This window comes from Myxocyprinus asiaticus, chromosome 41 (genome assembly GCF_019703515.2).
Source record: "Myxocyprinus asiaticus isolate MX2 ecotype Aquarium Trade chromosome 41, UBuf_Myxa_2, whole genome shotgun sequence".
NCBI classification, from domain to species: Eukaryota; Metazoa; Chordata; class Actinopteri; order Cypriniformes; family Catostomidae; genus Myxocyprinus; species Myxocyprinus asiaticus.
In genome coordinates, this window is record NC_059384.1 from 18,757,058 (window position 1) to 18,783,881 (window position 26,824).

Sequence of the window (26,824 nt, forward strand, 5' to 3'; positions counted from 1 at the left end):
GCTCTGCCTAAGAGTATTTGCTTTTTCTATGTGCTTAACCTGTGATTAAGGTACTGGTGATGTTAAAGGCTTCTTGTACACACATGTACAGTAGCATAGCAGCTACCTCTGAGTGCATGTTCTGAGATGCCTAATTGTGGGACAAACAATTTTTTCACTGTACACTTTTCAGAAAATAATTTAGTGTTGATTATTTAAATATATTGGTGCACTGTAAAAGGTACAGTGCAATTGTTAACTGAAGATCTATTTTCACCTAACCCTTAAAAATGATTTTTGTTTGAAAAACCGAATAGCCAGGTTGATACAGTCATAATAAATAATATTTTTGACTTGATTTTAAACAGATAATTTAGACATTGGAAAAACCAAGTAGCCATGTCGATACAGTCATAATAAATTATCTTTTTGACTTGATTTCAAACAGATGATTTCGATTTTTGAAGATATGGCATGCATTAAAATAAATCTGCCATACCTTTATCTCAATAAAAGACAAAAATGTTTAGACATTGTTCTAAAGATCATTCTGACCAACATTGTCAAACAGTCAGTAGCTTACAAATTTAGATCTGCACTGGTCTCTGTCTTCTTTTCTCTGTCTGTTTGTTTATACATATTGATTCATAGGAAAATGAGCTGTTGTATTCTCTGTGAAGTTTCTGTGGAATGACTTCTGAGAGCTGTGGTTCAGCACCACTACAGAGTAAATCTGTTTTGTACCCCTGGAGTTACAACAGATAAGGAGAAAAAGTGTTTGGGAGTAACACAGTGGCTTCAGTTACACATGTCAATAGAAAAGTTGTTTAACTCTATTGAGTTATACTTCTCTTTCAACTCTCCAAGGACAAAAGCAAGGTTGTTCTAGTCAATAATAAAGCAAAAAGAAACTAGAAACAGTGCAAAATACTCTACTTATTTTTGCACTAAGAATGTTAAATAGATGGTGATTCGTCAAGGGGTCATATTATGAGAAATTAACATTTCCTTTATTTTTTTTTTAGCTAAACGAGTTCATTGCACTTTATAAACACTTTCAGAACTCCTCCCCAGTCCAAAAAAAAAACAACAAAAAAAAAAAACACATTTTTTTAAAAGGAAGCTACAAAAATGGCTTTAAGGTTTTAGGCATTAACATATGACAGCCCACATCTGCACGTCAACAATGGCTTTTCAATGTTCAGCAAATTATTGAAGTAATATAAATAGGATAGACACGATTAATCCTAGACAGCAGTAGCAGATTATTATTATTATTTTTTAACAAGGTCCAGAATCATTTCAATCCATTCTTAACCATTCCTGCAGCACATTTCAGCATGGATTGTTTTGTGTTCCGCTATGTAATACAGACTGAAGAGGCTGTTAACGATGGCTGGGGCAGTTTACAACTATTGACCAGACAGCAAATTTCATGTGCAAAGGCAGAGTTACTTAAAGCACAGCACCAAAAAATCATACAGTTTAATTATACTGTATGACTCAGAGAGCGCATGGGAAAATGGTTATGAAAAACAGAATGAAAATTTAGTTTAGGATGCTTTACATCCAAAGCAACTTACAATATGCGAATTGCGGGGATAGCTCCCTTATGTTTGCTCTGGAGACTAGTGCCGAAGCATCTTGCTCGGGAGCACAATGGTGACATTTTCAAATTACAATCTCAGTAAATAAACATAGTGTGCACAGCATTTGGTGATTTAATTTCACTATCCAATCTAATTAGTTTTCCACCATCACATACTCCAGTTCTGGGGAAGATCCAAATGAAAGGAAAATATTGTCTTCTTCATTAATTTTAGGGTTTTAATTAAGATGATGAAAGGTGCATCTGCAAAAATTACCATTTTGTATAAATTTCCTTCTTTCTTAAAGCTGTTTATGAGCAGTCCTGTGAAGCCTACAAGCACTTGGGAAGATCTTCTGATGCCTATTGGATTGACCCAGATGGAAGTGGACCATTAGGTCCATTCAAAGTCATCTGCAACATGACAGGTAAAATGTGTATTATTATTTTTTTAATTTGTTTTATACCATAGTACTTCCAACCCAGAAAGCCCTCTGAGAACAGTCTCTCACACCTGATTAATAAAACAATCCCTTTACTGTTACATGCTTTAGAAAACTGCATATTTCCAAGCCTTGGAGTAAGGCTCCTAAAAACACTATTGCTTTGCCAGATAATAATTTACTTTAACATCTCAAAACATTTGTTTCCAAGACAACCAAGCAACATCCCATCACTGCCAAACTGGCTGTACCACCAAAGTTCCCACTGATCCACAAAAAAAAAAAAAAAAAAAAAAAAAGCTTTCTTACATAAACTGTATGTTGGAACATCAGAAAATAAAATGTTATCATTTGAGGACAGGGACTCTTGTCATTTCAGAGCATAGGAAATCCCTGAACTGACATGGTGTAGAGCAAAATTCCCTCTGAAAAGAAAGTGTCAAATTTGAAAAAAAAAAAAAAAAAAAGAAATGTTCATTTAACAGCTTTTTGAAGGGTAAATCTTTGGTGGGAAGGCAAAATTATGTCCAGAGGATAAGGTGGATTTGAAAAATATGCAAAACCATATTCAGCTCTTTATGCAACGTTTTTAGAAGAAGAAAAAAAAAAGATGTGTGGTAGTTCCAAAATGTCATATACTGGTAGGAAGAGGTAGGAAATATTGCAATGAATTGAACTTTATGTACAGATATGTACTTTATTTAACTATATGTGCAGTTAAAATTACCCAGAGGGGAACTATCTACCCCCCCCCCCCCCCCCCCATTCTAAAACTGATAGTTCTAGTCCTGGATGCTGATTGGTCTTGATGCTTTATTAATGATAAAGCACAGCTCTGACCTCGTCACGGAACTTCTATTTGTATTACTCTGCAGCACCCAGCTATGGTCTTGTTGCCTAGCAACATTATGTTTACCGTTAACTGCCAGGGACTACAGTATATTTCTGGTGGAAGGATGGCATTTATTATTTATTATTTACAAAATATAACATTTTAATGAACATTTGTCTCGTTAATGTTTTTATTATGTGGTGACCGTTTTATAAAAACAGTAAGGCATGACAGGCCTTGCTATATTGTGTATATCATCATGGCTGAACGGTGTTGTCAGGCAAGATGTGAAGTGGAGTGCCTGAACCCCTTCAGCCATGACTATAAATAACCCCACCGATGATGATTCAAGACATGATCACACGGTCTGGGGTGTATTTTATGAAAAATGACTGGCTGTATGGTATCCATTACTTAGTACTGGACATATAGATTGTGAATTTGTTACATTTTTATTACAGTTATTACTAATAGTAATTACATTGTAACAAAAATAGATACATTAACAATACATGCTCATAAAGGTTCATACTTATGAATATTTAAAACAAATCTTTGAAGCTTTTATTGCAGTGGCTTCAACTTTTTATGACCATTATCATATTCACGTTTCAGAGGACAAGGTGTGGACAACTGTGGTGAATAACCTGCCAGCACAGACAGCAGTGACAGGCTCTAGCCGGGACAAACGGACAGTACTGCAGCTGAACTATAGTGCCTCTATGGAGCAGGTCACAGCCATAACCAATAGTGCTGAACACTGCGAACAGCACATTTCCTATGTCTGCCGAATGTCACGCCTACTCAACACACCAGGTAAAGAGAGTCAGGCTGAGTGTGTTTTTGAGTGTGATGGCATTGCAGAATACGGATGCTTGCAGTGTCAGTGCAGGGTGTTAGAAGGTTATCTGAAACTAAAATAAAAAGTGATTTTATCCTACTCTACTGATAGTTCCTACCACAACAAAATACGGGTCAAGTGTCTTGGTATCCGGGTAAACTGATGGTGGACTAGGATTGCAACCTTAATAGCCCTCTAAACGCTGAAACACTCCCTCTCTCCCTGTTTTATGTTTGAAACCCACGTTTTTGGCTATTTGCCCAGTTCTAAGACTGCAGTATCCATCCAGACCACCTCCAGAATATGCCTTGGTATACTATAATGGCTTGATTTCAAGATTGAGGTTTACTGTATTTACGCTCTCTGTAGATATGTGTTGGCTAGCATCTGGATGTAATAACTGATTACGGTTGAATGTAATGATTAAGATGCAGAAGTTTTGTTATCATATCTAGCAGAACAACAGTGTTTGAGAAGCAAGTTAACACATTTACAAACATTTTTTAACAGGTTGGGCATCAAAAGTTGTACTTGCTAATAGTTCTGTGTGCACTCTAAGTTCTAATTAGCTATTTACACAAGTTAAATTCCCAAGCTGTTCTGGCTGTGGAAAATTGGCAAAAGGTTAACATGAACAGTAATTATACAATAGAATGTAATGCAAATAGGATGCCTTTTCCAATTTTACCTCAAGTTAAACTCTTTAAGTTTTAAATTGTCAAATTATATACATGTATCTGAAAAAATAGGGCTGTCAATTTAACATGTTAATTCAGATTGACGTCTTTCAAACTCTCTCCATTTCTTGTTCTTTAAGCTTCTTCATCCCTTGCTTTCTTTTACCCTGCTGCCCATGATCATTCACCTTCACTCTTATTTGCTCTTCTCTACCAGTCTTTGTGCTATCCCCTGGCACTCTGACGACCCATTTTCTGATTACAGGTCGCAATAACAATTTGCAGCGTGGCTGTGTTGCTGGGTGCTGATGCTAATCTATTAATGAGCATGCAGCACAGTGAGGGCCGCCATGCATGTTCTACTAATCTGACTTTGTAAAGTGCCTCTGCCCTTACTGTGGTGTCTTTCCTCTGGGGTTCTCTCTTAGTTTCCTTTTAACTTCATTCCTTCTCGCTTTGCTTGCCTTATATAGTTCATAGAGGCCACATACACGCTGCAAGGTTTTTGAAGTGACCACCACATTTAAATGTGGGAGTAAATCCATTGAATCAACCGAATAAACTGGGCAAAATGTGAACCCCTAGGGGCATATAGAAATGCCAATGCCCAAAAAACAAAAAAACAAAAAAACAAACAAAAAAAAAAAATTAGAACTTTTTTTTATTTTTTTTAAATTAAATTATAGTGTATGAAGAAATATAGAAAAACTATCAAAAACCAGTCAATTTAGATCATAGTAAATTGTAGATTAGATTAGATTAGATTAGAATTTAGATCATACTCTAGGTGTTCGGCTGAGAAAAAAAAATGGTAACCCTTGTTATTAATGACACCTGTGGCCATTAAGTGAACTGCAGCCAGCTACCTGTTGCACGTGCTCACGCTCGTGCACACACTCCATAGGGACGTGAGCATTGGCCAAAACAATGACGTAACGTACAAAGAGACAGTGTAATTCACCGGCATCATGCTGACAGATGAGGTAGCATAATTAAAATTACACAGTTATGATTGTTTTACTACAAACTTTGAGACTATATATTATATTTGACTATCCAGTGCTGGAACAGGGCTAAAACAAAGTGTGGATATAGGTCTGATTATGTGAGACTGTAGTTTGAAGTAATCACTTTTCTTTGCATGATACATTGACTGCATTTATATGATAGCCTATGTCGGCGTTAGCTAGCTAGCCAGCTTTATCAGTAGCTGTTAGCTAAATTTGGTGGATGATGACAGTAGCTGTTTATAAAATAGACTGTACATTATAAATATGTTGACACAATCCAGTATTGATGTGATTCCATCACAACTGTCATTTTGATATATCGATGCGCTATTGTTTTATAATAATAGATTGTATATATTTTCTGTATAACCAAGTTACTTTACACTAATGAATGGAGCTTTTTGCATTATCTTGAACATTGTCTAGCATTCATTTCATGTTTTATTGTAGTTTACCTTGCTGAATAATTACAGATTAACATTGTTTATGACAAGGCAAGATCAAGTTAGCTAAAATTACACAGATCAATCCTTATGGCACTATATTTCACATGCTTTGCAGTTATGTAAGCTTACCTGTCCAATAAGAAGAACGGCAATTCAGGGTCGGTTTTGATCCCCAAAACTAAACAAAGGTCCCTCCAGGAATCAAATGCCCTGCCAATGTTCACTCTAGTTTTCACTCGACCACAATCACGTTCCCACTTAGCCAGATGGGATTCAGTAGATAATTTGTATTTATTTATTTATTTGGCTTACTCTGAGTTTGTGTAGGAGTCGGTGTTGTGCTGGGAGCGCGCATAAATGTCACATCCTTTGGATTTTCCCGTCAAAACCGACCCACTCCCTTCCCATGAAAATTAATCTACAGGCTTTAATAGGCAACCAAGGAAATCCGGGAAGGGCTCATTTATTAAGTTGCGTTACAAGCCGTTCACACAGTGGCAAAAAATTTTTTTTTTTTACATATTGCACCTTTAACCATTTGGTCTTTGTGCAGACAGGTGTCAAAATTTGCAAATGAGTCAGGACACCTCAGTCTCAGTGATTTGCTCACATTGCACCAGGAGAAGAGAGACACATCTCAGATGCTCTTTATTAACAGCTAGTTGCTCAATTCAGCTCTCTACACACTACACACAAATTTAATGTAAATACACTTTTTGGGACTAAATTTGGATGTAAAATGTGATTGTTATTTTATATAACCAAATTATACCACTGTGAGAGTACAGAACACAAGTTATGTCCGTATTTGCTGCACACTCATAAAAAAATAGCTTTTTGGCTGAACTTGATTTAATCATGGACAGTGGTTATCTTCACTTAAAATTGCTATGTAATCTCAACACAAACACTTTGTGTAGAATGAACCTAGTTAAATTGGTTAAACTCAACAAAATTGACAAATGTCAATGTAACTCAAATAAATCACTTTTATTTCTTTATTAAATAAATACATTAAATACATGCTGGTTGGAAGTACCACAGAGTTTAGTTAAGTAACTATGCTATGGCTAGCACAGCAATTGCTCAATGAAGCGAGCAATCAATTTCATATGTGACATCTACCTGTCCTCATCGTTAGTTCAAGCTCCACTCTTCACCAGAATGGTGACCCCCCCCCCCAAAAAATTTCAAAATAACAGAAACTCTTCTAAATCTCAACATAGCAAAACATTAAACACTAAGAAGTATGTCCATTTATGTTCATCTTGCACAAAAACACATAAAATACATTTTAACATTTACCCTCCATATCGAGTCCCATTCAAAGCATGCTGGGAAATGGAAATCCCCCACCCAGTTTTATCAATGCTACATTAACACCACAAAAAGTATTCATGTAGTCCCAACTCAAATGGATTAAGTAAACTTCCATTTTACAAATGTAAATGGATAGAACGCAGTGAAATCAAGTTGTGATAAAATGTTCTAGAATTGTATTGATTTAATTTATTTTAATTAAGTAAACTGAACAAGCAGAAAAAATACTTTTTTGAGTGCAGTGTGTAGGTTACCATATCTGTTCCATTAGGAATTAACAGAATATAGCACATAGACCAGTCTAACCATATGTGTCAGTGCAGGCAAGGACAGAGGAGATGCATGCAGTGTACTGATTTCCACCAGCCTTATTGAATGTGCAGAGACTAGCAGTAATTCACTGCAACAAGAAAATTAACATCTAAACTTGAACATCGGATTTTATTACACAAAAATACATAAAAAGTAATAATTAATCAGTACTTTTCATGTAAAATTATGGTCTAAAGAGCATTCATTTTAAATAAAATAATAATATTAATAATAATAATAATAACAATAATTATTATTATTATTATATGTAAATCATTTTTACTAATGCTGTTTATGTGGAGTACACCTATTTGTCTTATTTTCATTTAAATTTCCCTATTGGCAAGTCTGTAAGAATGCCATTGCCAAGTAATAATTTGAACTGATCATGGAGAAATGGTTGAGTTAAAGTTGACTGTGTGATTTATTTTTTATATATTTTTTTAATCGACTTTCCTCCCACAGTGGTAATTATTAATAAGTCATATGCAGGAACTATGTATAGCGGATGATAGCTGGTGATGTGCAGTGGACCATTATTTAGTCCATCCACAGTTCTGCTCTCTGCTCTTCATTAAATCTTACCGAATGACAATAAGTTCAGTAGAGTTATGCGCTGTGTTGTCAAACCGGAGAGTTCGTTTGCAGAATGTACAGTGCCCTCCTCAGTGTTTGTGTGCCCCCGGGTTTATTCATGCACGAAAGCATATTTTCTTGTTTTGCATGATTTAACTGTGTGATTGACTTGTTTTGATGTCTTCATGTAAATTTATTTCTTTTTAATGGCCAGACAATGTCACACTTTGGGGGATTGGTGTGGTTGTTAGTTGCAAACTGCCTTCTAGCAATTAAAGGGAAGTTTTCAGCCAGTTACCACATTTACTTTTGTTTGATTGAGCATATGCTCAATAGATGGGCAGTAGTGTATCACAACTAGTGCAATTAATCTGCTTTTCAGTTAGTGTATGTCCATGTCACACAATCTGAATAATCCCTTTAGAAAACTGATGAGGTCTAAGTCTAGAATTCAGCCACATATTAAGAGACAGCAGAACAAAACTATTTCCAAAAATATGCTTCCTAAATTGACTGTCAGATTTCATCAAATTATGAGGAGGGCTGACATTCTGCAACCAAATGAAGCATTAAATCAGAATTGCACCCAGTGTGCATTATGTTGGGTAATTGGGAAGTTAAACTGTAATTGTCCTAATTTCTTGATACCTTCAAGCCTCACATGGATGAGCTGTCAGGTTGTTATGTTCCTGTCTCTCGTGTCTCTCATAGTCTCTGCTATCCCAAGTGTTCTCGCGCCTTTTGACCTCTATTAGCTCAGTACGGAGTGCAGAGTTGAGAGATGTCTGCTGTACATGTCCGTATGTCAACTCTTCCTATTACAGCACGATCAACAGTGACGTTTTGTTTATTCCTTGTCCCCTTCAGAGGGACCAGGGGTCCATTTGTATTTAAATTGTCCTCCTAACAGCTAAATTAACCACTTTCCACTGTGATTAGGCCTCTGCTGTCACACAAAGAAAATTGTGTGTGATGATGATGAGTTGAGAAAAGTGTTTTCCTTTTTGTCTCCTTTTTTTGTCCAATCATAATAAACATACAGCACATTGCCAGAGGGAAACTGTGGCTGATTGTATAATTAGAGCAGATAAATAAGAGCAGACATTGAGCCGTGAACTGTCATTGTGGTCTGTATCTGTTTTTGTCTGTGTGCATGAATGTCTACACAATTAAAAGCATTCCTCGTTTTGATCACTGGGAAAATTGAAAAGACTTGAGCTGAGTTAAAAAATTCAAATGCAGGCATTATTCATTCAGTCTCTGGCATTCTGTACCATGTCTATTCTGTGATCTTATTACATTGTACATTGTGTACATTTTCTACAGTATATCTGAAAATACTTTCCTCAAGCAAAACATTATTTTCTCAACAGATAAAATGTAATTTATGTTTCCATTTGGTACTCTGTGCTAAAACATGTCTGTATGTTTTTTTGTTAACTACTGTAATGCATAAAAGTGCATTCACACTTTAAATTTATGAAATCGCTGCAGGTCACCGAGTTTCTCTGCAGTTGGTTGCTAGTAGGCATTCCCACTAAACTGCTGCATCCATCTTCACTGTACAAGATGGCAAAATCAAAAACGTATGATTTCTACTCCCAAAGAGAAATACAAAGAACCAACTCATTATGTAAATAAGATTTTTTCCTAAGTATAACCCCAAATTCAAAACTAAACGTAACCATTAAGTCTAACCCCTTACCCAAACCTTATGTGTACCAAGTAAGAAAGAATACATCAAGGTTTGGAACGACACAAGGGAAGCACATACTACTTGTTGTTGCATAAATCATTCATTTCTATTGCATATATAAATGTGGAATGAAAATAATCAACGTTTCCTTTCTTAAAATAAACTGTTTGATAGGAGGCTAGCTAAAATGTTAGGCTTTTAAATTCTGTTTGTTGATTGGTTGGTCTTTATGGGCATTAAATTTGTAACTTTTTGTACTTGCCATCTTGTACTAATTATTATGAGTTGTCATGAGACCTTGTTGGCCTGAACTCCTAATTAATCGCCAGATTGCATCGCTGCTCATTTTCACAAAGTTGAACTCTGCTCAATGCCATGGATTTACTATCATATAAACATCATACTAAATATGCAAATAGAACCATTGCAATGCATACATATCTATCTATCTATGCCATATTAGTCCTACTTATTTTTATAGCATTAGTGTAAACACAATCCTCTACCGTGCAGCACCTATTCCAGTGAAAACATGAGCAGGTCTCAGTTAGAGATGAAATTGGGCACACCATGGTATTTCCAGAGAATACATTTGTTTATCCTGTTCTGCAGTTGAATGCTGGGGTGAGCTACAGTATAATAAAGAAAAGGAAAGATGTTGTTCAATCTAAGGCACAGAAATGAATAATGCATGCTAGTTTTAAACCTTGAAATTAGTGAAATGGATAAGATATGCTAATATTTGTTACTTTAGTCTTGTTTATTTAAAATCTTGGTGTAAAATTCACAAATTTGCAATCTTCCCATCTACAAATCTCCCAGAAAACCCAAGTGTAAAATATGTTGCACTTTTTCCTGTGCAAGCAAGCACAGTCACATCTAGATTTATGGCTCAGTCAAACTGTTTTTGGGATTTCAGAAAAACAAGCCAACGCATCATTAATTTATGAAAATAGCAGTTAATGAAATTATCTGTAATAAGGACGTAACATGCTGCCTGTGGTGCTTGCTTTGACGTTCTGATAAAAAAAAGCTATCTGATAACTAAGAAAAATCTTTATCTTGCCATTTAAAACTACATTATTTCTTACAGTTAAACACATCACTACATCAATCATTAATAATTGCCTTTGTACTGCTATTAAAACTAATGCCTTCTATTATTAGTTAATTCATCATGATTATTTTGCTGTTAACTTTAAAGGTTTACACACTGGTTTGTGTATTGGGGAAAGCTTTAACTCTAAAATATTGTGTTCTAATGTGTGCTGGTCTTTGTATGGAGGATATGAAGATAAATTATGTTGCATAAATGTTCTATCAGAGTAATCAGAGCATGTCCACACTGCACAGTTTAAAGAGAAATAAAGCTATATTAAAATGCAGATAGCCTTACATGGTTCTGAAATTATTAGAAGTGCTCAAGTGGCTTATTTTATTGGTTTATTTATTTTATTTTTTATTATTTTTCATTTTGACCAGGGCATGTGGATATTTTTTATTCAATGTGTATATGAAATAATAATGCCCCCTGGTTTTCTTTCTTTCTTTTTTCTTTTTTTACAATTCACAGCATTTTAAATAATCATATCCACATAAATTACAATAAACAAAACTGTATAAATGCAAAATAAATACATAAAAATACTATAAACAAATACAAGGCATCACATAGATATTCTTTTAATGCATATACATACAGTATATGCATATACACATACATACATAAACCTCACACTCAAACACATGAACATACATACATACAAACATACATACATACACATACACATACACCCATATACAGAATATACAGTGTGTGTGTATATATATATATATATATATATATATATATATATATATATATATATATATATATATATATATATATGCATACAACCCCAATTCCGAAAAAGTTGGGGCAGTATGAAAAATGCTAACAAAAACAAAAATGAGTGATTTGTAATTAAGCATTTCTTCTAATAACACTTATTAAGCATTTGGGCACTGAAGACACAAGTTTGTTAAGTTTAGAAAGTGGAATTTGCACAATTGTATGGGGTCTTCGTTGCCGTATGTTGTGCTTCATAATGCGCCACACATTCTCAATTGGAGACAGGTCAGGACTGCAGGCAGGCCAATCTAGCACCCACACTCTCTGCTTACACAGCCATGCACTTGAAATCCGGGCAGTATGTGGTTTGAAGTTTGTCCTGCTGGAAAATGCAGGGACGTCCCTGGAAAAGACGATGCTGGATGGCAGTATATGTTGCTCCAAAATTTGTACATATATGTCTGCATTCATAGTGTTCTCACAGATGTGCGAGTTACCCATGCCATGGGCATTGACAGACACTGGCTTTTGGACCTGATGCTAATAACAGCTTGGATGGTCCTTTTCCTCTTTGGCCCAGATAACATGATGGCTGTGTTTTTCAAAAACATTTTGAAATGTGGACTCTTTGGACCAAAAAACACAGTTGCACTGTTCTACTTTCCATCTAAGATGAGACAGAGCCCAGAGAAGTCGGCAGCGCTTCTGGACAGTGTTGATGTAGGGCTTCTGCTTTGCATAGTAAAGTCTTAACTTGCATCTGTGGATGCAGCGGCGAGTGGTTTTGACTAACAAAGGTTTACTAAAGTTATCCCAAGCCCATGTTCATGATATCCATTACAGATGAATGCCATTTTTAAGACAGTGACGTCTAAGGGACCAGAGATCATGCACATTCAGAAATGGCTTTCGTCTTGCCCTTTATGCACCAAGATTTGATCAGATTCCTTGAATCTTTTAACTTTATTGTGCACTGTAGAGGGTGAAATGCCCTAAATCCTTCCAATTTGTCTTTGGGGAACATTGTCCTCAAAGTGCTGGATTATTTGTTGAAGCATCTCTTGGCAAATTAACAAGTCTTGAACGATCCTTGCTCTTGAAGGACTAGGCTGTTTTTGGAGGCTCCTTATACAGTATACAGTACTATGACACAATTGCCTCATCTGTTTAACATCTCCTGTTTCACATTGCCTTGTTATTTCAACTTGTCAAATTGTTATTAGTCTTAAATTGCCCCGTCTCAACTTTTTTATAGCATGTTGCAATCATCTGATTTGAAATTACTGTACATTTTAAAAAAACAAAAAATTATGAAATTCACAAGGTAAAACATCATATAATTTGTAGTTGTTGTGCTTTCAGTATAGCACTCCTTTTTGTTTTAATTCAAATTTTTCATACTGTCCCAACTTTTTGGGAATTGGGGTATATATTTATACTGTATATATATACATACAAATACATATACACAGACACATATCATCATATGTAGACTGTCCATATCACTAATATATATTGAATAATACTGCATGGGCGTGAAATCTGATCTGACAGAAAGGGTTTGCAGATCAATGTACCCAAGTGCACCTTAGTAAGCATGGGGGAGAAACAATCATTTTCACATTTTATAAAAAATAATTAGAGAAACATATCTTAGTATGACACGCACACAATATGTTAAAAATATACAGTATATTTCCAGCAGCCATAACTCCAACACTTTATCCTTGAATAATCATTCTAAATTGCTCATTTAATACTAGAAAATCACTTGCCATTATATCAAACACAGTTGAAAGTTTTTTTGGTCTGTTAAATAAAGCTTAACATTGTCTTTGTGTTTGTTTTTGAGTTGCCACAGTATGTAATAGACTGGCATGTCTAAAGGTCAATGTTAGGTCAAAAATGGCAAAAAAGAAATAGCTTTCTCTAGAAACTCATCAGTCAATCATTGTTTTGAGGATTGAGGGCTATACAATGCTTGAAATTGCCAAAAAACTGAAGATTTCATACAAAGGTATACACTAAAGTCTTCAAAGACAAAGGACAACTGGCTCTAACAAGGACAGAAGGAGATGTGGAAGGCCAGATGTACAACTAAACAAGAGTATAAGTGCATCAGAGTCTCTAGTTTGAGAAATAGACACCTCACATGTCCTCAGCTGACAGCTTCATTGAATTCTACCCGCTTAACACCAGTTTCATGTACAACAGTAAAGAGAAGGCTCAGGGGTGCAGGCCTTATGGGAACAATTGCAAAGAAAAAGCCACTTTTGAAACAGAAAAACAAAAAGAAAAGGTTAGAGTGGGCAAAGAAACACACAGACATTGGACAACAGATCATTGGAAAAGAGTGTTATGGATCTTAACCCCATTGAGCTTTTGTGGGATCAGCTAGACTGTAAGGTGCGTGAGAAGTGCCCGACAAGACAGCCACATCTATGGCAAGTGCTACAGGTAGCGTGGGGTGAAATGTCACCTGAGTATCTGGACAAACTGACTGCTAGAATGCAGAGGATCTGCAAAGCTGTCATTGCTGCAAATGGAGAATTTCTTTATGAGAACTCTTTGAATAAGTTTAAGAAGTTCAGAAAAAAAAAAAAAAAAAAATTTCAAATAGTAATATTAATATTTCATGTTATTTATGTCCTGACTATACATTGTGACCAGTTAAATGCCACTTTGGTGAATAAAAGTACCAATTTCTTTCCATAAGAGCAAAATTTGTACATTATTTCAAACCTTTGGCCACCAGTGTGTGTGTATATATATATATATATATATATATATATATATATATATATATATATATATATATATATATATATATATATATATATACTGTATACTGTATATATAACACGAAATAATCATAACTGTTTTCCTAGTGATTTTGTTCAAGGCAGTCGTGGACGCTTTCTTTGCAATTGTTAGAGCTGTATATATAGGCTTAGTATAAAGCGATGTGGGATCAAGCTCTGATAAATCTCCAAGGAAGGGGGAGAGAGGGATCTTGGACTTTATGATAGAAGAGAGTTTATCGGTTACCTCTGCCCAAAAATTATGTACCGTGTGATGTACCTTAAGGTGTGTGAGTATGTATCAGGGATTTTAAGATTACACTGAGTACAAGTTTTTAAATTAGATAAACCCATTTTGTGTTTCAAGTATTGTGTAATATGTGTTCTAGGAATGGTTTTATATTGAATATGTTGTAAATTAGTTTTTTTAATCACTGAAAATTTATTTTTACAAATCTCACTCCAGAAGTTTGGGTCAGGAGAAAAAGACAAATCTGACTACCATTACGAATGGGAGATATATATAGACTGAATAATCTTTACTGAGAATCAGTCTATATAATTTGGATAATATTTGTTTAGAGGATGAAAAATTCTTAATCTGTTTTACAAATAAAGATGGTTGAAGTGTGTTGAGGGCAATATTTATTTTGTTTTTGATGATGTTTTTTATTTGTAAATATTGAATAAAATTTCTGTTTGGGATTCGAAATTTGGATGATTTATCTTCGAAAGAAAGAAATTTGTTATCATGAAAGAGATGGTGGAGGTGTGTTATTCCACTTGCTAAAATAAAAATTTAATTTATTAGACTCAAAGTCAGGACTGTGCCAGAGTGGTGTATACATGCAAGGTTGCATCTTTGAGTGTGTAATTTCTAGAATTTTCCACCAGGTCGTCAGAGTTTAGGAGATTAATACATTTTTAAAACACTTGTGATGTTTGATATTTGTGCCAATGAAGGGTAGATCATCTAGTTTGATATTATTGCATTCATCGTGTTCTGGTTCAAGCCATGATTCTGAGAAGGGTTAGGATGTATTCATTTAATAAGGTATTGTAATTGGTTTGCCAAATAGTACATAAAAAAAAATCAGGTGCGTCCAGTTCTCCCTGAAGTTTATTTTTCTGAAGAGTGGATAGGCTGATTCTTGCCTTTTTATTTTTCCAATAAAAGTGGGATATAGCTGAGTTTAGTGATTGGAACCATTTTGTTGTGGGTTTAACAGGAACCATTGAGAATAAGTAGTTAATTTGAGGAAAGATTTTCATTTTGACAGTTGCAATCCATCCCATTATGGCGAGTGGTTAATTATTCCAGCATTTTAGTTCATTGCTAATTTTAGTTAATAGTGGAATGACATTTAAATGACAGAGTTCTGACAGCCTGGGGGAAACATGAATACCCAAATATTTGATATTTCCAATCGGGAGTGAGAAATGAGGGTGTTGGGTTGAAGGATTCCATGAGCTGCTTGTAATAGGAAGTATTGTTGATTTTGTCTAGTTTATAGTATAATCGGAGAGTTGTGAAAAAAAAAACTCTTATGAGATTAAATGCTTCTGTCAAATATTTTAACAGGTCTTGGAGGTAGAGTAAGACATCATCCGCATACAAGTTGATTTTGTGTTCCGAATTTGTAGATAGTATACCTTTTACTTTGTGATTTTGACAAATAGCAGCAGCTAATGGCTCAATAAAGATTGCGAAAAGTAAAGGGGAGAGAGGGCATCCCTGCCTGGTTCCCCTGTGTAGTATAAATCTTTGTGATGTGATCCCGTTAGTGATGACAGAAGCCTTCGTTGCATTATATATCATCTGTATCCAATGAATAAATGATTTTCCAAAGCCAAATTTCTCTAGAGTTTTGAAAAGAAACTTCCAGTTGACTTTGTCAAATGCATTTACTGGAAGAGTGTCAGCTCTTGATAAAACCGGTTTGGTCATTATGGATAATTGATGGCATTACTATCTCTAAGCGAGATGAGAGAGCTTTGGATATTACTTTTATATCGTAATTTATTAGTGATAAGGGACGGTAACTAGAGGGAAGAGTTGGATCTTTATCTGGTTTCAAAAATAGTTTTATTGATGCCGTATTCATTTGAGCTGGTATCTGGCCTTTGGCATTTATTTCTGTAACCATTGTGAACAATAATGGCTCAAACATATGCCAAAAATGTTTCAGGAATTCCGCAGGGAATCCATCCGGTCCTGGTACTTTATTATTAGGCATCTGGTTTAATGCACTTTGTAATTCAGAGATTGTTAAAGGTGAGTCTAAAAGGTCTGCTTGTTCTTTTGTTAAATTAGGTAAAGTTAAATTATCCAAAAAAAATATTTAACATCTGTTGGATTCGGATTATTTTTGGAGGAGTTTAAACTGCTGTAAAAGGTGAGAAAAATCAGGTTTATTTCATCTGGTGATTGTGTGAAATTCCCTGCTGAAACTCTGATGGTCATTATAATTGATTTTTCTTTCCTGTGCTGAAGTAGATTTTGAAGTTGATGTTGTCAAGCTGAAATTTTAATGTTTGTAAGAAATTCCATGTGTTCTGCTCTGGGTTATTTGCATACATGCCTGTTAATTACGTTCTTCTTTTTTCTTAATGGAGGAATAAGAAATAATTTTCCTTCTAATTACTGCCTTCCATGTCTCCCAAAGTAGGGTTGCTGAAATATTAGGCATTCTTCAAGAAAGTATGCCCATTCTTCCCTGAAGAGTTTGTCAAAATTCTGATCTTCTAGCAGTGAAGTGTTGAAACGCCATGTGGAGGAGGATTTAAAGGAAAGAGAGTCAATCTGAAAATGTAGTGATATTGGTGCGTGATCACTAATTATTATAGGATGTATTTTGTACATCCTAGATTTACTAGACAAGAAAAAGTCAATTTGTGAAAATGATTGATGCAGAGGTGAGAACAAAGTGTATTCTCTAGCTGTCATATTCTTAACTCTCCAGCTGTCTTCAAAACCTAAATCTTCCATATATTATTTTATTATTGTTGATGATTGAGAGTGTCTTAAATTTCCTAATTTTCTAGATAGGTCTAAAATCAGATCCAAGACTATATTAAAATCTCCTCTGACTATTACTGTTGAGATGGTGGATAAATTAGATATTTGTGAGAAATGTAAGTGGAAGAATGAGGGATCATCATTGTTAGGACCATATAAATTAACCACTGTAAATGGTTTGTTGTGAATGGTTAAAAGGCTTATGATGTACCTTCCTTCAGAGTCTGTTATTGTGTTATTAAGAGTGAAAAAAAAAGTCTCTCATGGAATAAAATAGATACTCCTCTTTGCCTTGTATTAAAGGTAGAAGAGATGGCTTTAGTGAAATGTGGAGATATATGGGATTGTTCATCTGATTTTGAAAGGTGGGTTTCTTGTAATGGACAGATATCTGCTTTTAATTTTATTAACTGATTAATATAGTGATATTTTCTGAAACAATAATGCTCACATTGCACAACTCTAAATGATCTTCAGATGCAAAATCTTTTTTCTTAGTATTCATGTCAATATAGTGTGTGTGGTAGCGTATTGAGCAGAATGGCAACTCTTTAGTAATACTACAATAATAGGGTTAGGTTAGGGTTAGGGTTAGGCGTGGAAGAAAAAAGAGAATAAAATAGACAACAAAGAAAATTAATAACAGTAAAACACAATAACATATTTCAATTCAAGGGTTGGGAGTGGGTAGAGATTGAGAAAATAGATGTGTATGCTTGTATAAATTTGAGTAGCCGAGTTCAAAATTGAATGTGCAAATATACTTATGCACAATCAATGTCCAGATTCAGTCATGTAGGAGAGCAGAAGGGGTGTAACTTTTGCCAGGCAGAGGTGTTGATCAGCTATTTGTGTAAGTCTAATAGGTTACCTTAGAATAGCCATGGAGTAGTAGATGAATTGCAATAAAGCTGACCGTCTATGAACAATTTGTCAACGATCATGTAGGCGCGTTTATTATTCAGTCTCTGCTGCTTCATAATTAGGTACAGGATCTTCCGACGTTCATTAATATCTCTAGGAAACTGATTGTTGATACCAAATTTGTTCCTTTAAGTTCCTTTCATTTGCTTTTAATCAGCTCTTTTTGTTTGTAGTGCTCCAGTTTGGCAACTATAGTTCGGGGACGTCTGCCGGTAAGTTTTCCAAGCCTGTGCATGCAATGGAAGGATATCTTGTCAGCTGTTTCTTTTTAAGTTTAAAGCTTTGATATCATAACGTTTTTGATCAGAGCTTCAGGATCGTCTGAGGATGAGTTTTCTGGGATCCCTGAAGAAATCAATTTGTCTCACAGTTTGAATGGAATTCTTAGAATGTGGTGCATGGAATTTTTAGGTAGATTAATGTTTTTGGATGTTAGAATTAATGTTCTCAATAAACACTCACTCATTAGATATTTTCTTTTAATATTTGCTGAATTTTCTTTATACTTTAAGTTAAGAACATTGAAGTTTCTGTTTGTGTTGAAGTTTGTGTGTATAACTACATCAGTAACTACACCAGCACTGAAATTAAGAGAAATGGCAACAAAGTTATTTCGCTTTAATGTGGATTTTGTTGTAACTATAATTTTAACACTCAATTTTTTTCCTGAATCTGAGCATAGTTGAGCCAACCATATTGTCACAGAACAAATCATAGTCAAAGAGACATGATTTCAGTGATGTCAATTTTGACAAAATAGTTATTGCATTTTGCCTTTGCATGGCAGTGGATCAGTATAGAAAAGAGAGGGTTATGAGTTCCAGTATGGCATGACATATTTATTACTATTTCACTATTTTTTTTTAACTTGTTTTTTACAATTCCAAACAACAGAATTTCTAAATCCGAACCTCTAAATTTGCATATGTCACCAATAATCTGATATTTGAATTTACTATGAAAGAATAAGTCTGATTAAACTTCATTTCCCCAAATCCTCATATTGCTCTCCAGGTCTTACTGTACAGGTGCAACCTTTAGCAAATGTTAACTAGATCTAGATCTAAGTTTGTTTTGTTGTGCAGCAATCTTATTTAGAGATGAGTCGCCAGGAAATTTTCTATTGGTTGTGCCTTTACTTCAGTGCCATGTAAATACATTTAGCATTTCTATAGTCCCCTTTTCCCACATGGGACCTGATGACAGTATCTGAAGTTTAATTATGGTATACAAAAAATACCTACTTGTATGTTATGAACTTTTCAGCCCAAAGGTAAACACGGGTAATATAGTAACAAGTGTGTTTTGAAGATGAAGATCTGCATTGTGAGTCCCATTCTAAATACTTCACTAAATTGTGTTTGGCAGGTTTTAAACTTTCCGACAGAACATCAAATTCAGATCACTAATGAAGAATTGAATAAAATAACAATAAAAACAATTGCCCTTCAAGAAGAATAATGCAAATAATTACCCCTATATTCAAACCCTGTTTCCTATTTGTACAGTCCCAAATATAGCTGAATTTTAGGAACTTTAATTAATTGCACTTCTTTTTAAATGTAATGCATGAATAAAGCACTAGTATAGGCTTGTTTGAATGTTAAACCATGTCCGTGAACTTCATATGAGCTGCATTGATGTTATAATCGAGTTATACATTGTCTAACTCAGGATCATACAAATACATTGTGTTTGATGCCTTATTAGCATGCATGTTGTATATATCAAATAAAATAGATATTGATTACATTTCTGGCTGATATAAACTCATTAGAAGCCTGGAGGATTATGTGGTCTCTAAATGGAGATCTGTGTGTCTTGCTAAGAGTTGATGATCAGGCAACAAACCAAGTCCACATCTTGCACATCCAATAATTTACATGGTGAAATATGCCTGTTACCATTTGCATATATTAATGCATCATTTAATACAATAATGTAGACATATGTTTCAGTGACACCATCATATATCATTTCTGAGGCTGCTTTGGTGCATAACTGGTATTTCGTCACTGGTTGTTTGTTTTTTTATTTTTGTTTTTCAGATTGAAGTTATTGGAAAATTAGTGTAGGGACAAAGATCAGACCAAGAAAAAAAAAAAAAAAACAGGGCTCAGGAAAAAAATGCCACAGAAAGTGATAAAAAAATCTCCTAGATGCTTAAATTATGTGGCAAAACAGTCTCATTTTTTTTATTTTTATATTAATCATTTCTAATATTAGGTAAATATTCTATTAGGCCTATCTAGTGATGGGTTTCGTGCCTCTGTAGACACTGTAGTGACCTTCAGCTGTCAGATATTTGAATTGGCTGTCTCAGAGGCGAGTAATTTTTGGTTACACTTTACAATAAGGTTCCATTTGTTAACAGCTGCGGCCTGTGCATTTTAAGTCTAAGCTTTCAGTGCGATTCATGCCATTAAGAAAACACAGTTTCACAATGAATAAGACACCGTATGCCTATCATACATTACGTGGCAGTCAACTAATAATACCAATTGACATTTTAAAAACACATCCACGCACGAAAGCCAGAGCAAGAAGATCTAATACCAAGAAAAAGCTTTCTAATAATATTTGTGATTTAAATTTAGCTTCCAATAAATTTTGTTTCGTCAGAGTACACGGTTACTTTTTAAAACTTGATCTGACACTGAATGCTCCAGCAGTCTAATTTACACTTAGAAAACTCCTGATGTTGCTATAACAGTGCAAAAATAACTTATCAATTTGCTTGGAGTGAAAATCAGTCTGTTTAATTAATCAATCGCATGATCATGCAGAACATCTTGGGTTTTTAAATCCATAAGGATCTCTTTCTTAATGGTGATGAGGCAGGAATGACAGCCGACACTCAGCAAGATCTCGCACTCTTCGCTTTCAAATTACGTACATCACTAAAAGCGTGATTGCGTCACTCAAGGCTAGCTAGAAGGCCTGGACTGGGACATATCCTAAAGACCACACCCACCAAGAACAAATAAATCATTCTGATTGGCTGATGAATCTGACAATTTGACTTTAGATGCATATTCACTTGCACTGTTGAGGGATTCTGTGGAAATTCTGAAGGCCTGACGGGGTGGAGCTCAAATTCATGCGCTGCTTCGGCTTCGGGCTTCAGGCTTCGGGCATGCAATTTGTGAAACAGTTCTCACACTTTGCTTGTAAGCATCGAGGAATAGATTCTGATTGGATAAACTTTGTTTTTTGCAATTCGTTTGTAAATGAATTAGGAGTTGAAAGCGATTGAAAATACATAGGCAAAAAGGTAAATGAGAATGAAAGGAAAAAAAAAATATTTATTTATTAGGCAGGTTACGCCAGCAGAGGAGGCTTTGCTGGCCCTGAGAAATTGACACTGTTTGTTAACATTAGTTAACAGAATTAGTTAACATGAACTAACAATGAACAATACTTATTAAGCATTTATTAACCTTAGTTAATATTAATTTCAACATATACTAATACTTTTTTTTATAATCAAAAGGTGTATTAGTTAACATTAGTTAATGCACTATGAACTAACATGAACTAACACTGAACAATTTTATTTTTATTAACTAATATTAACAAAGATTAATAAATGCTGTAACAAATATATTGTTTACTAATGTTAACAAATGTAACCTTATTGTAAAGTGTTACCTTATTTTTAAATAAACGTTATTATAAATTAAACATAAATGTTAAGTGTTTATGTTTATTTAAATACTTTACTTTTATGCTTAATTCATAATGTTTACATTTTGTTACAGTTACAGATATGAATATAATGCTAAATAAAAGTTTTGCTTTTTTTTTATGTATGTCATTGTTGTGTGCTATATCGTCCAATCAGCCACTCTGCACTCTAGCCTCGTGATCCTCCTTGACTGCTTTTGATTTGTAACTAGTAGCACCTAATAAAAAAGCTTTTTTTTTTTCTAGAGCAAATAGTTTTCCTAAAAATGTATGTCCACATATGAGGACAGTGAGACTATGTTGTGAAATTTTAAATAACACCAAGCTATATAATGTCAGATTTTCAGAACAGGTCTCAGAACAGTTCAAAATGCAACTTATTTTCATCCTAACTCCATATAAAGCCTCTGAAAGCAACATTTTTCAGCTTTTAGATGAACCCATTTTTTCTCAATGCAAAAATGCACAGTAAATATATAGGAATGCATTTACTAATGTAAATTGTATTGTGCAGTGATAACAAAAATAAAATATGACAAAATGTATATTAAAATGAAGAGAAATGACCCACAGATGTGTTACAGTTGAAAGTTATTTAAAATAACTAACATGTTTTTTCTACTTTTGAGGAAATGTGGTGCCAATTTCGACATGTGGGCATCATGTTTATCAGCGTGTTGACGCTTGAAAAATTTACTGATTTTTTAAACCGCCATATCAAACAAAACTAGAGACTCTGCTCTTTACAAACAAACAGATTTCAGTGAAAAAAAATGTAGAGATTTCTTAAAGAGGCACTTTTGTTGGCGCTACGACTGCAGGGGCACTTCACGGAAATCGACGGCATGCTTTTGTGTCACGTGACTTGGTGCTCCAGCAGTTTAACCCTTAAGTGACAGTCTAGAGTCTTGTGAACAGTATTCGGTCAGTTTTTATTCATTTAAATTACGCATTGCTTATAGTGTAGCCAAAATACAACATCCACGCTAGATATTGGCATCAGCCATTAAAAAACCCATACCGGTTGACCTCTTGTTGAAATGTGTAAATCTTACAAATACACAGATATATATTTAAGCAATATCACATGAGCAAGAGTGCGATATGGCCCTACATAAGCACTGCTGTGATTCAGCCACAGGCCGAGTGCCGTAGGTAATCACAGCAGTGCTGATTTAGGGCCATATAGCATGATTGCGAGTGTGATATTGCTTATATACAACAGTTCAATGAACAAGTAAATTTAAAAAAAATTAGGAAAAACTGAGTATGGTCATAAAAAATGCATTTGTGCATGGAACTACTTTCTTACGCGATGGATCAGAATCTGCCGTTACTAGTTCAAACCAAATGATGCATCCAAGCCTTCGTTAGTAATTAAAAAATGTCACTTTAGAACTACTTGGCTTGGGCTGTTTCTAACAAGTTATTGGAGAAACAAGGATGTGTGTGTGTGTGTGTGTGTGTGTGTGTGTGTGTGTGTGTGTGTGTGTGTGTGTGTGTGTGTGTTTTAACAGTATATCCTCTCCAATGTGGAAACTCCGGTAAGAGGTAAGCGCCTTGAGATTGTGTAAGTAATCAGTCTGTTGTGTCTCTCAGTTGTGATGAGCCTTAATGCTGAAATTGTTAGTTTAAAGCCATTTAAAGCTTTAGTAGTGTAGTAATAATACGAGCGATTACGTAGTGCTGATGAATAAAAACACTGATGCTGACTTCACCTAACTGGCTTAGATTACACACAAAAATGGTCTTTTGCTGCCACCTGCTGGCTAAAATATGTAATGTCAAAAAAGTTTATATAAAGAGACACATATAGCCCTTAACACATATGCACTGCTCTTACACTTTAGTTTAGAATGGCACGAACACAAGCGGAGTGATACAAACAGGCAATATATATATATATATATATATATATATATATATATATATATATATATATATATATATATATATATATATATATATATATATATACACTATATTGCCAAAATTATTCGCTCACCCATCCAAATAATTGAATTCAGGTGTTCCAATCACTTCCATGGCCACAGGTGTATAAAATGAAGCACCTAGGCATGCAGACTGCTTCTACAAACATTTGTGAAAGAATGGGCCGCTCTCAGGAGCTCAGTGAATTCCAGCGTGGTACTGTGATAGGATGCCACCTGTGCAACAAGTCCAGTCATGAAATTTCCTCGCTACTAAATATTCCACAGTCAACTGTCAGTGGTATTATAACAAAGTGAAAGCGATTGGGAATGACAGCAACTCAGCCACGAAGTGGTAGGCCACATAAAATGACAGAGCAGGGTCAGCGGATGCTGAGGCGCATAGTGCGCAGAGGTCGGCAACTTTCTGCAGAGTCAATCGCTACAGACCTCCAAAGTTCATGTGGCCTTCAGATTAGCTCAAGAACAGTGTGTAGAGAGCTTCATGGAATGGGTTTCCATGACCGAGCAGCTGCATCCAAGCCATACATCACCAAGTGCAATGCAAAGCGTCGGATGCAGTGGTGTAAAGCACGCGGCCACTGGACCCTAGAGCAGTGGAGACGCGTTCTCTGGAGTGACGAATCACGCTTCTCCATCTGGCAATCTGATGGACGAGTCTGGGTTTGGCGGTTGCCAGGAGAACGGTACTTGTCTGACTGCATTGTGCCAACTGTGATGTTTGGTGTAGGGGGGATTATGGTGTGGGGTTGTTTTTCAGGAGCTGGGCTTGGCCCCTTAGTTCCAGTGAAAGGAACTCTGAATGCTTCAGCATACCAAGAGATTTTGGACAATTCCATGCTCCCAACTTTGTGGGAACAGTTTGGGAATGGCCCCTTCCTGTTCCAACATGACTGCGCACCAGTGCACAAAGCAAGGTCCATAAAGACATGGATGAGCGAGTTTGGTGTGGAAGAACTTGACTGGCCTGCACAGAGTCCTGACCTCAACCCGATAGAGCACCTTTGGGATGAATTAGAGCGAAGACTGCGAGCCAGGCCTTCTCGTCCAACATCAGTGTCTGACCTCACAAATGCACTTCTGGAAGAATGGTCAAAAATTCCCATAAACACACTCCTAAACCTTGTGGAAAGCCTTCCCAGAAGAGTTGAAGCTGTTATAGCTGCAAAGGGTGGGCCGACGTCATATTAAACCCTGTGGATTAAGAATGGGATGTCACTTAAGTTCATATGCGTCTAAAGGCAGATGAGCGAATACTTTTGGCAATATAGTGTATATATATATATATATATATATACAGTTGAAGTCAGAAGTTTACATACACCTTAGCCAAATACTTTTAAACTCAGTTTTCACAATTCCTGACATTTAATAGTAGAAAACATTCTCTTTCTTTGGTCAGTTAGGATCACTACTTTATTTTAAGAATGTGAAATGTCAGAATAATAGTAGAGATAATGATTTATTTCAGCTTTTATTTCTTTCATCACATTCCCAGTGGGTCAGAAGTTTACATACACTTAGTATTTGGTAGCATTGCCTTTATATTGTTTAACTTGGGTCAAACATTTTGGGTAGCCTTCCACAAGCTTCTCACAATAAGTTGCTGGAATTTTGGCCCATTCCTCCAGACAGAACTGGTGTAACTGAGTCAGGTTTTTAGGCCTCCTTGCTTGCACATGTTTTTTTCAGTTCTGCTCACAAATTTTCAATCAGTTTGAGGTCAGGACTTTGTGATGGCCACTCCAATACCTTGACTTTGTTGTCCATAAGCCATTTTGCCACAACTTTGGAGGTATGCTTGTGATCATTGTCCATTTGAAAGACCCATTTGTGACAAAGCTTTAACTTCCTGGCTGATGTCTTGAGATGTTGCTTCAATATATCCACATAATTTTCCACCCTCCTGCAGCAAAGCACCCCCACGGTTGGGATGGTGTTCTTCAGCTTGCAAGCCTTACCCTTTTTCCTCCAAACATAACAATGGTCATTATGGCCAAACAGTTCAATTGTTTCATCAGACCAGAGGACATTTCTCTAAAAAGTAAGATCTTTGTCCCCATGTGCACTTGCAAACTGTAGTCTGGCTTTGTTATGGCAGTTTTGGAGCAGTGGCTTATTCCTTGCTGAGCAGCCTTTCAGGTTATGTTGATGTAGAAATCCTTTTACTGTGGATATAGATACCTGTTTCCTCCAGCATCAAGGTCCTTTGCTCTTGTTTTGGGATTGATTTGCACTTTTTGCACCAAACTACGTTCATCTCTAGGAGACAGAATGCAACTCCTTCCTGAGCGGTATGATGGATATATTGTTTATACTGATGAACATGGTACCTTCAGGCATTTGGAAATTGCTCCCAAGGATGAACCAGACTTGTGGGAGTCCAAAAAAAACATTTCTGAGGTCTTGGCTGATTTCTATTGAATTTCACATGATGTCAAGCAAAGAGGCACTGGGTTTGAAGATAGGCCTTAAAATACATCCACAGGTACACCTCCAGTTGACTCCAATTAGCCTATCAGAAGCTAATTGGCTAATTGCCTAAAGGCTTGACATCATTTTCTGGAATTTTCCAAGCTGCTTAAAGGCACAATTGTCTTAGTGTATGTAAATGTCTGACCCACTGGACTTGTGATATAGTCAATTAAAAGTGAAACAATCTGTCTGTAAACAACTGTTAGAAAAATTACTTGTGTCATGCACAAAGTAGAAACTATAATTTGCCAATATGGAATCTGTAGAGTGGTTAAAAAGTTTTAATGAGTTCAACCTAAGTGTATGTAAACTTCTGACTTCAACTGTATGTATATATATATATATAGTTACAGCGTGAAAAGCTCATGTGAGTAGAGCACGCCCACGGTTATGTGACAGGTGTCTGCGGCGTTAA

The 26,824-nt window shown here is 35.5% G+C and overlaps 1 protein-coding gene across 2 annotated transcripts in view; it reads left to right on the forward strand.

Moving 5' to 3' along the window:
* Positions 1 to 26,824, forward strand: part of LOC127431520 (contactin-associated protein-like 2) — a 588,401-nt gene that overhangs the window by 367,951 nt on the left and 193,626 nt on the right. For both annotated transcript variants that reach the window (XM_051681959.1, XM_051681960.1), the window contains 2 exons: positions 1,876 to 1,995; positions 3,458 to 3,658. In XM_051681959.1, coding sequence (XP_051537919.1) covers positions 1,876 to 1,995; positions 3,458 to 3,658 — 321 coding nt within the window. The remainder of the gene's footprint in view (positions 1 to 1,875; positions 1,996 to 3,457; positions 3,659 to 26,824) is intronic.